We start from the raw sequence: 10,635 nt of genomic DNA, 5'->3' as shown, positions 1-10,635 counted from the left end.
ATCCTCCACCATCCTTGTCTTATGGCAGCCAGAAAGACCTTTTTAAAACTGAAATAGTCAAATCATGCACTTTCCAAGGGCTCCTATCAAATACAAATTTCTTACCAGGTTTACAAGGTCCTCCCTGAGGTGCACACCTGCCTCCTTGCACCACACATAAGACCTCATACCCCATCATTCTCCCTGGCTTGCCTTTCCTCAGATACTCCAAGCATACTCCATCCACCTCAGGGCCTTTGCATTTGCTTTCCCCTCTAATTTGAACACTTCTCCCCCAGTTAGCCAGGTAGTTTGTTCCCTGGCTTTCCTCAGCTTGCTCTTCAGTCACACCAACATACAGCCTCCTAGCTGTCCCCTGTCCCCATGGCCTTACCTAATTTTTCTCTATAGCATTTACCACCTGAAAAATTGGAAGCATATTTATTTTCTTTCCACATTAAGTTCCAGGCAAGCAGGGACTTGGGTTTGTCCACCACTGCACTCATAGCTACCAGAGAAAATATCTGGCACATAGTAGGCCTTGGAGATAGATACATAAGATGATAGGTAGATATAAAATAAGTAAATGGCAAATCAATTTCCCCACCTATAAAATGGGGATGATACTACCAATCGCTTGAAGTTGCTGTGAGGATAAATGAAATAATTCATGAGGTTAATACAAAATCTGGCAGAGTAAGTGCTCATCAACATTAACATCATTCGTTAGTATAAAAGCCTCTACCTACCACATCCCATTTCTCAAATAGTGAACCCGAGGAGAGCAAATCTCCCAATTTGGATATCTCAGGGATATAGAATTCTGATTAAATATACATTACAAAAGGACCATTTGCTTTTTAAATGAAAATTTCCTTGAAGAACTGATTCCCCTGTACTTATGTAAAAAAAATGTTTTGTTGACTAAAATGTGGAGTTCACCTTGAGGTCCTTGGCAACAACCACAAGGAGTTAAGTGAATAAACCCACTTTACTTCAAGACTTACCATAAATAGAAAAAGAGCACCGTCCACCATCTCTTTATATACTTCATTCATTCATCCATTCATTGAACATCAAAATATCATGTGCCAGGTTTGAGGGGACAAAAACAAGTCCCTGCCCTGAAGAGGTGCAGATCACAGTAGGGGAGACAGAACTCTAAATAACACAATACACTGGCCAATGTGCCATATAGAAATGCGGGGCTGGCCTGGGATGTTGATAAAGCTCTCAGAGGAAGTGTAATTTGATCTGTGCTGTGAAGGGTACTGCCAACCACTAATTGTAACAGCCACTGTGTTTCTTGCAGATTAATTCTCAAAACAAATGTGATTATATACTGCCCCTGTAAGATCTATACTGTCATCCCCATTTCACAAATGAGAAAACAAAGCTCTATCTTAAAATGACTCAACCTTAAAATTGTTTTAAGTCAAAGGAAAATAAAAGTGGTTACTTGTCTAAACTACTAGATAAGTAGGTGGGGTTTGGATCTAGGTCTACCTTATCCCAAAATGTTTGTGTATGGGCAATAGATACCGTAGGCTTGCAACAGCTTCAAGAATTAGGAGGGCATGGTATAAAAATGAATAGAAATCTCGTAATGGCAGGGTTGGGATTGGGAAATACAGTAGAGGAGAATTGGAGCAGAGGGCCACGTATAAACAAGCCACCTGTTTACAAGTGTGAGATTTACGCTATAGGCAAACTGGACCTGCTGAGAGGGCTTCAAATAGGAATGAGCATGGTCTGAGTTAAACGGCAACCATGTAAACAGTGAACTGACATTAAATCACCTTTCCTAAAAACGTTTCAGCACAACTCCAAATGACGTCCTCTCGACATTTTTGTGAACTCTGGGATGACAGGACCTCCCCTGGAGGTGATGCCAGGGCAAGTATCTAGAGACTTTTGCTGTGGCCAGAGATGGCACAAGTGTAGCCATGATGGCTTCAGAAGAAAGCTAACCAATGAGACTGGCCCAAGATGTAATCACAGGTGTGTGGTAGAAATCCAGCATTACAAAGCATCAGGGGACCACCTATGGTGACTTTGGGTTGAGACTTCCCTTTTCTGGACATTACCAAACCGACTCCCCAGAAGGCTCCAAAGAAGAATCCATACTTTTTTTTTTTTTTTGGCGGGGGTGAAGGGGGGGTCAGTGGTCTCAGAATTTAATCTGATTGAATCTGTTCCCAGGACCCACTAAGTATAGATGGTGAGGCCCAATGATAAAACATATAATTTGAGTTCTAATGTGAAAAAAAAAAAATTTCCATCGGATCCATAAATCCACCCATGTAATATTGTACTGGCTAAGGTAGAGAGGACACAAAAAGGGATTCCAGCATTTATTTTTCCCCTTTTCACAAAACAAAGAAATAATAACAATACAGAATTAAAACCACAAAAGTAGTTAAATTGGTAGACCACGTATATAAGAAAAAAAGATCCAGATAAGACAACAGGCTTATTTACAATGAGAAAACACATGTAAATTAAGGTATCTTGCAGTTTTCATATGAAACATTAAAAAAAAATCAAACATATGCTACATGAGTACCATTGTTTACAGCAATATTGAAGGGGAGAAAACAACACTTATTTAGGGACAGATATACCATACCACAAAGTCCAGGTTTTATAGCATCAGTGCAATAAATTCACAAAACTATATTACAGCTAATTAATTAGAGTTTAAGACCTGTTCCCAAATATGTCACATTTTTGGCCCTTAGAGGTTCATTCCACAGACTTCAACTACTCTAAACTTCTAGCTACTGAGAGGAAGAACAACTCCAAGACACTTTCCAAGAGTTACAAAATCTCTACAGGCTCAGGTCATCCATTATCTCCCAAAGTCTGCTCTCACCAACAGCCCTCGTATTCTTCAGAGAAATATTCAGGGAAAAAGTCAGATGCCTAGGAGGTAGTCACCACCTCCTAGGCCAGATCTATGGTGACCAAAGCAGCCAACATTAACATAAAATGAGAACTGAAATATTAGTAGGATAAGATTATTTTCTCCTGAATCCTGATGGAACACAGTAAGACTTTTGTCCTTGATTAGCTGGTCTTGGAGTAAAAGTCATAGGCACAAGTCTTTACCTCTTATGTACTTTAGTTTTAGACAGCTGAAATCTGAAATTAAAAGTATGCTAAAAATCCTAAATGCAAGCTTTTAGAAACTTGCTATTAAAAAGCTTTTAAGGGCCTACTACCTTGAATGCTAAGTGCAAGGGGACAAGAGTTCTAAGCCTGTCATATTTCCCATTTCAGAGGAAGAATCAGTATTTTCTACAAATTGCTAAGTTTTGCACAAGGGAGAAACCAAGATATCCTAGGGCAAGTAATCAGTTTCATTTTATTCTATAAGGATTCTTCTCCCATGGCATACAAACAGAATGAATGAGGAATGAATCTTCACTGGTTTCTTCATTGGACATGGTAAACTTGGTCTCTGTGTTCATGAAGCCAGTTTTTTAAGCAGACTGTGGAAAGTAGGCAGTAGAACCAGTTTTTTGTAACCACAGACCGCTCGCTACACCTCATATCTAGCAAGCAAAGATCAACTTGAACAATTATCCAACGTTACTGTTAACTGTACTAAAGGGTGAAATTCACCACTATTTTATTTTAAAGGAAGCTGCCTACAAGAATTCAATTAACCCTGGGTAAGAAAAATCAAAACAAGTTGTATTCGTGAGTGAGTTGTCCTTATAAGGCCAACTGATGACAATGCACCCAGATATACTTGACAGGAAATATTATATATTAAAAAAGCCTTGTGTGGCAAGTCTGATTTTCTAGTAACTAAGGGCAGAAGGAATGAGAGCAAAGAGCTACTTCTGTAACACTTTAGTATCCAGATAATAGAAACTGTTCCCAAGGACAATCAATATACACACCATTAATCACACTGAATGAAGATGTTATTCATTTTTCTTTTCTTTTTGCTTAAGAAGCTTGTTCATCTCCCTTTTGGCCATTCCAATGTACTTCGAAATGACTCCATGTTGGTTTAGTCCAGGAAGCATCAGTAAGAAAGTCACTTAAAAATAAACAAACAAAATTAAGGAGGCAGCCATTCACTTCTTAAATGTTACTACATGCTAGAGAAGATGGTTTCCCAGACTATTAGGCATTCTAATGGGAGGAAGAACTATGAAATCCATTACTTCTGTTGATAGTTACCTCTAGAAACTTCAGCTATGTAGCTTCCAACCTCAGATGACACACACTGCTTATTTTTACCTCCTATACATTTCTTTCTACCCTGGTTATGTTCTTTGTCTTAGCTTCCTGCAAGACCATAAGCTCACTGCAAACAAGGACCTGAGTTTTATTAATCCTTTTAGACTCCCAGTTCCTTGTTCACTGCCTTAAACTTGGTAAGCGTGCACGTATTTGTTTAACTAAGTTCCAGTTAGACTTCACTGCCCAGGATGTGCCTTGTGTCCTCAAAGACTTACCTATCAGGTAGGTTAGAAGAAGGTTGTGGACCTGCTGTCCCACCCAAGCAACCGCAGCAAGAGAAATGATCATGGTCATGAAGTACTGGTAATAAAAATAGTAAGAATGTATCAACTCCTAGAAACAGGCTAAGAAGCCTAACTTTAGAAGGATGTTTCAAAGGTTGGCAAATGATTCAGTTTTTATTACCACTTTTCTTTAAAAATACTCAGTATCTATATACTATATAAAACCCATAGAAATATCCATTAGACCTGCTTTATAGAATTTGGATACATACCCTCCTAGAACTACTGTAATTCTATATTTAAGTTAAATAGTTTATAACAGAAATTACACTACTTTTACAATTAATAATGTCACATAGTAACTTCATGTGAAGCTGAATTAAGAAAACAAATGCTTTCTAAGTATGTTTTTTACTTGAGTTCAGTAAGAAAAAGGAAATATCTTACTCCACTAGAATATAAATTAAATGTAAAATATAATTTTAACTTCCAGTGATTCTGTCTAATGCAGTTATGCATTAGGAATGTACTCAAGAGGAATTACACGAATGGATGATATCAAAATATAACTATTCACACAAAAAGGCTATCATTATATTACAATGAAGAAAAACTGACTGAATCTTAACCTTTTGCTTTACTTGATTAAGTCAAAACAAGAAAGTACCATTTTTGGCTTTTCTTCCTTTAGTGTGAAGAGGCGTTTCCACCAGCCCACAGCTCTCCGTCGAGTTTTTACTAGACTGCTGCAAATTTCATGGAATCTTTGCTGCTGTTCAGTGGTCCTAGAAAAATAATTTTCCCCTTAACTATAAGCAAATCTCTATCATAAACAGAAATACACCATCCTCTCATTTTTAAAAACCTATCTTCTAAAGAAAACCTGAATAAAAAATAATGATTCATCATTATCTTACAGACACTTACTAGAGTGTCTTGTACCATTAAGATACCCTAGATTAAGGAGAAAACTGTATTTGAACAATGATTAAAAGAAAAAAAAAAAAGATACCCTAGATGGCACAGGAATAAGTTTCTATGTAAATACACGTGTGAATATGTATGCGTACAAAGTAATGGTGCGAAAGCCACATTTTGTTAATGACAGTAACAAAGGACTCATCTACTATGGGCTGCACGGAAACCAGTATAAATTAATTTCTCTATTGCTCTTATTTTTCAGATTCTAGTGAATCCTGGGTTGTAGCCCACCCAAGTCCCACTATTTTGAGGAAGACATGAAGTTTCTTCAAACAGCTCTATTTGAGGACTTTGCAGTAAGACAGTAACTATCAGCATTCATAACATTAATACCCTCAACTGGGCTTCATACATTTGATGCCAAGGCAGCAGCAACACACAACCCCAATCTAAGTTTAGTCCCACTGAGAAATACTATAATCACAAACCAAACAGCAGTAAAACTACGAGATCCTCCAAGAAAGCCCTTTTCTGCTTATAATTTTTTGGAGGGGTTCTGATAGAAATTGCCATTGTACTATCTTTCTATGTGGCTATAATGGCTGCTACTATAAAGCAGGCCTTGCACTAGGGAGATATTGTCTTCTCTCCTCCAGTTCTCATCCTTGTGAAACTGCAGTGAAAGATACAGTAGGAGGGATTCTGCTGAGCCCTGGAACTTCTTGCAAACAATTTGACCTTCTATGTTGCCTGTAGTCAAGGCTGATTATGGCTATCAACAGTGTTCTTCCTTCCCCATAAGGATCAAACAGTAAAACTGCTGTGTCGATAAGACCAGGCCACATACTGATTACCATGAAACTCAGTGTTTGTTTCTGAAAACATTTCTCCAGATATTATGAATTAGCAGATTAGAATGCCAGCTGGCTAATAAAGTCAAGGTCAGAAGTTGATTGCCTTTGTTAAATTTTCATACTGTGTGATTACAAACTTGCCCCCCAAAAAGCAGCATAATTCATTCCTGCATGTGAAAAATAATTTGATTCAAAGAACATTTTCTAATACCCATTCTGCTATGGGGGAAACATCTTTAAATAAATATAACTAATTATCCCTTAACTTAAGCAAACTCCCCTGAAACATCTGAATTTTTCTCAAAGATCCAAAGGATTACATTTGAAATTCTTCCCTTTAAGAATTAATTTATAATTTGCTATTATCAGGAGAATAAAAAGTTAAAGGCACAAGTAGACTAATCAAATTAAAAGAAACAACTGAGGGAGAATAGCAGCTGGGAGGAAAAAAGTCTATTCTGACCCCCAGTTCTGCTCATTATTTGGATGAAAAGTGAGAAATGCAACACTGTGGAGAAGTTAAAATATTTTAGTATGATCCATAGCCACTTAACTATACCTTGGGAACTCAGTAACTAATTCACAGAATAATATAAATGAAATCAACAACCCACTTGTATATACACAACTTGAACCTATTCTGAAGCACTTGTTATGCATTCAACTACCACTGTACTGCCTCAATGATCTCAACCTTAAACTAAGACCAATCTTAAAAATCAAAATTAATTCACAGTACCCAGAACAGTGCTGAACATAAAAGTAGACATTCAATAAATAGTTGCTAAATGAATGGACAAAAATATAGCAGTTACTGTTTTCATAGCCATTCAAGAATAACTTGTAAAATTAATATACTATCTTAAATATTAATGAAAATAAATACAAAATGTAAACCTACTACTTTTATGGAAAGCTCATATGAGTTCTACAATCTTTGATAAAACATTACCTGAAAGGAAACTTCACTTTAATAAAAGGTCTAAAAAGGAAAATAAAGAAAGTTCAAATAAAAGACTATAAAAGACCTATGGAGATATGTAAGTACTGGAAATTCATGATTTACATGTGAAACAGCTAAAATACTCTTCATATAAAAACAGTAACTCTAACCCCTAGGAAGCTGATGGTTAGCTCTCTGTGATAATTACAGGATACTAATCACAGCCAACAGGGTAACTTCTCAAATTAGAATGCCAAATCATTATGCCACCTACCATTTATTAGAGCCAAAAATTCTAGGTGCTAGAATGGGAACAAAGTAGTCAGCCAAGCACAAAAACATAACAAAACAGGAAACACCGGAAAGAACAGATGGATCTAGACCGTAGATAGTCCTGTTAAAATAAAATTAATAAAGGTTACAGAAACATAGCCATTTTTCCTAAGTAAAGATGTTTATTCACTTAGTTCTCTGGTTCTCATAGATGTTACTTGCCCTTTCAATCTAATTTTCTCACAAGTGGTTTTCTGGAAGCTTCATGACATGACCACATCATAGCTGTAATGTAAATAACAAGAGAAAAAATCTCTTTGGGGTCTTCAATACTTTTTAGGATTCTAAAGGGTTCTAAGGCCAAACGGTTTAAGAGTCACTGATTTATTCAACGGCATTATATAACCAAGTTCACATAAGTAGTACAAATTCTGAAAACTAGGCAAACTGCTCTAAGAAAAGGCATTCTTTACAGATTATACTTTACAAAAGACTTAAGACACTTCCATAAATGGAGGCTGTGTATTACTTGAGCCCTTATTAATAAGCACAATCTTAAGTAACTGAATAGCTCACTTACAGAAACACCAAAGAAACCACACCGATGATGGCAGGTGGAAACCAGGGTCTTTCCCATCGGAGGATTTTATCAGCCATCAGCATCACCTCTCCCCATCCTTGCAGCTGCTCTTCCAGACTTGCAGTCTCTGCAGCCTATATATGACCAACATTTAAAACCATCATTTACTACTGTCAACATTTCTATGGTTCTTAGAGAGTTAAAATTCTTCTAAGGCACCAAGTATATAAAATAGCTGTTAACCAAATCACTATTTTAAACATTAGTTTCTAAAAACTACAATTTTGGTACCAATGTCAGAAATCAATGCCGAAAAAAAAAACTATTATTTAATGGTCACCTTCCATGCCTAAGAACTGGGACACTCTTTACATAAGATTGGGATAATTAAAACCCATCTTACAATTAAAGAATTGCTAACTAACTTTCCTAAAGTTGTGTACTACCAAGCACAGTACCCAGATCACTTTATATTTGCTCATTTCAGGTGGTTGGAATTGGTCTGTTGTTTTGTCATGTCATTGATTTAAACCCCTACTTCTAAGTCCATTAGGTAAGCCTCTCCCTGAACAACACTCAATTTCTAAAATAGCTCTTTGTATAATGGAATCATTTAGATGTTGACATCACTTGCACAATTAAGGAAAACCACTTTCATCAAATTATATGAGGCATTTTAAGCTCAATATGAATCTCCTCTACAGTGCTTCTTACACTTATCAGGACATTATTATTAGACCTCAAATTTCTCTGAAAAGCTGACAATTTGACTTCCAGGATGAGCTAATGTAGTATAAACCCTTCAGCCAATTTTGGTGGAGGGAAAAGAAATTGGAACTAAAAAATCCACATGTCCTTATGTCTCAGGAAAACATGCAAATAACAGGGGACAGTGCTATCTGTGCCACAATGATCACCTAGGTGACCTCCGTATTTGACTTTATACCATACTTAAATAGTTAAATAAAAAATTCCTGTGTGAAAAACTATCTGCTTTATTTGCTTATACTTTAATCCTCCCAACAAAATAAAAGGTGTTGTTAGTATCCTCATTTTACAGATGAGGAAACTGAGATACACGGCGGTTAAAGATCTGAATAAAGAAAATCCAAACCAAGAGCCTTGTTCTCCTTAAAGTTACACTGCTGTGCGGGAAAGAATATTTGCGCTCCAGTCCAGGACCTGACATTTCAATAGCTGTGGGAACTCGGGCACCTTCTTTGTGCTCTTAAAAAGATCCTGGCTGGGGCTAACTATGCTCGCTGTAGAGTGGGTGGGGGGCGGGGCGGGGCGTGTGTGTGGCAGGCCATGCATTTCTAAAAACGAATGCACACACATCAAAACTGCCCTGCAAAGTCCCCAAATTCCTTACACCTGGGTATTGGAAAATCGAAAATCAAAAATCAAAAGTTAAATTCTTTGCTCCTTCTATTCACCGTGGTTGTGGTGTGCGACCTGCCTTTTCCTGCGGAAAGGCAATGGAGAAAATGAACGGATTTTTCTTGCTTTTGCCTAGAGGGTGCTGTGAAATTCATAATGAAGTTAAATTTGTACACCTGTGATACCACCTCATTTCAGTTCCTGAGGACCCCTGCTTATCCTAAAGTCGTCCTGTGACTCCTAGACTTACAAATTCCAGACAAACGCCTGGACCTCCCATTGTCCTTCCAACGGGACCCCACTCCCAGTTCTCTACGGTCAACTCGCTGCCTCTCTGCTATTTTAAGCTGTGCCAGCTCTTACAGAAATCCTCGGCAATCCCCTTTGATCCTCCACACCTGCCCAAGTATGGAGAAAAAGAACGCAGGGCATCCCGGTTAAGATCAAAACGGGGGAAATCCAGATACGAGTGGGGCCTAGGCCCCAAATACTCGAGACAGTCACCCCGCCGTCCTCTGCCTCAGGCTACACCCAAGACTTGCCAGAGTCCCCCTTTTCTCACTTCCTCCTCAACCGGTATTCACGGTGACTGATCACGCGCCCCCCTTGCGCCTTTCCCAGGGAATGTTAGGGGTAGGCACGGCTAGAGACCTCCAAGCAGAAGCTACCCAAGAAGCCCGAGGAGCAGGGATTGTCGCCGGCGCCTCGAAACCGGGAGAGGAGGGCCGGGGACGCCGCAGACGACAGACACGAGGCCGCAGCTCCGCCCGGTGGAGCCCTCAGAAGTACAGAGGCCCCGCTCGGTTCTCTCGCGACGCGGCGCCGGCACTCACCAGCAAGTTGGTGCTACGATTATCTCCCTCTGCCATCATCCCCAAGATGCCGCCTTACTGAGCGTAAGCCAGCCTCCTCAAACGCCCTCCTCAGTGACCAGCACTGTAACTCCAATGCGACGACACGCCCAGCAAACCGCTTATATAGGCCGGCCGCCTTTCCCGACAGCCCCTGCGAAGTCCGTTCGTCATTGGGCATATCGAACCCAAGCTTTAGGGGAGTGGGACCAACCGCTGGCCAGAGCAGGGCTTGAAATCGAGGTCAAAGAAGAGAGAGGCTGCGCTGAGCCGAGGGGGCGGGGACAGAAAATGACCAATCAACGGCCAGGAGATGTGCACGGCCCAGTTTAGGGCTTTGGAAAGCGGTTCAACAGCCGCAGCTCCTCGC

General features: G+C 39.2%; 1 protein-coding gene across 2 annotated transcripts; it reads right to left on the bottom strand.

Moving 5' to 3' along the window:
• Window positions 1–2,319: 2,319 nt before the first annotated feature.
• ARL6IP1 (ADP ribosylation factor like GTPase 6 interacting protein 1) lies at window positions 2,320–10,403 on the bottom strand. 2 transcript variants are annotated; one of them, XM_028511693.2, is made up of 6 exons: window positions 10,248–10,403; window positions 8,035–8,168; window positions 7,456–7,575; window positions 5,131–5,248; window positions 4,455–4,539; window positions 2,320–4,033 (listed from the first exon to the last, which is right to left on the bottom strand). In XM_028511693.2, exons 1-6 carry the CDS (start codon window positions 10,284–10,286, stop codon window positions 3,915–3,917), a joined length of 615 nt encoding a protein of 204 aa, XP_028367494.1. In that variant the 5' UTR covers window positions 10,287–10,403; the 3' UTR covers window positions 2,320–3,914. The 2 variants fall into 2 exon arrangements, with proteins under 2 accessions (XP_028367494.1, XP_028367501.1); XM_028511700.2 differs by lacking the exon at window positions 7,456–7,575.
• Between the last annotated feature and the right edge of the window lie 232 nt (window positions 10,404–10,635).

The sequence above is a fragment of the Phyllostomus discolor genome, chromosome 3 (genome assembly GCF_004126475.2).
Source record: "Phyllostomus discolor isolate MPI-MPIP mPhyDis1 chromosome 3, mPhyDis1.pri.v3, whole genome shotgun sequence".
Lineage (NCBI taxonomy): Eukaryota > Metazoa > Chordata > Mammalia > Chiroptera > Phyllostomidae > Phyllostomus > Phyllostomus discolor.
The sequence above is the reverse complement of the archived record's forward strand: the minus strand, read 5'-3'. Positions and strand labels throughout refer to the sequence as shown.

Excerpts from the sequence above, each read along its gene's own strand:
- ARL6IP1 (XM_028511693.2), bottom strand. The coding sequence starts at position 10,286 with ATGATGGCAGAGGGAGATAATCGTAGCACCAACTTGCTG. Across the intron at positions 8,169-10,247 it reads ATCGTAGCACCAACTTGCTG|GCTGCAGAGACTGCAAGTCT; the intron begins GTGAGTGCCGGC and ends GGTCATATATAG. Across the intron at positions 4,540-5,130 it reads AGGAAGAAAAGCCAAAAATG|TACTTCATGACCATGATCAT; the intron begins GTACTTTCTTGT and ends TTTTATTACCAG.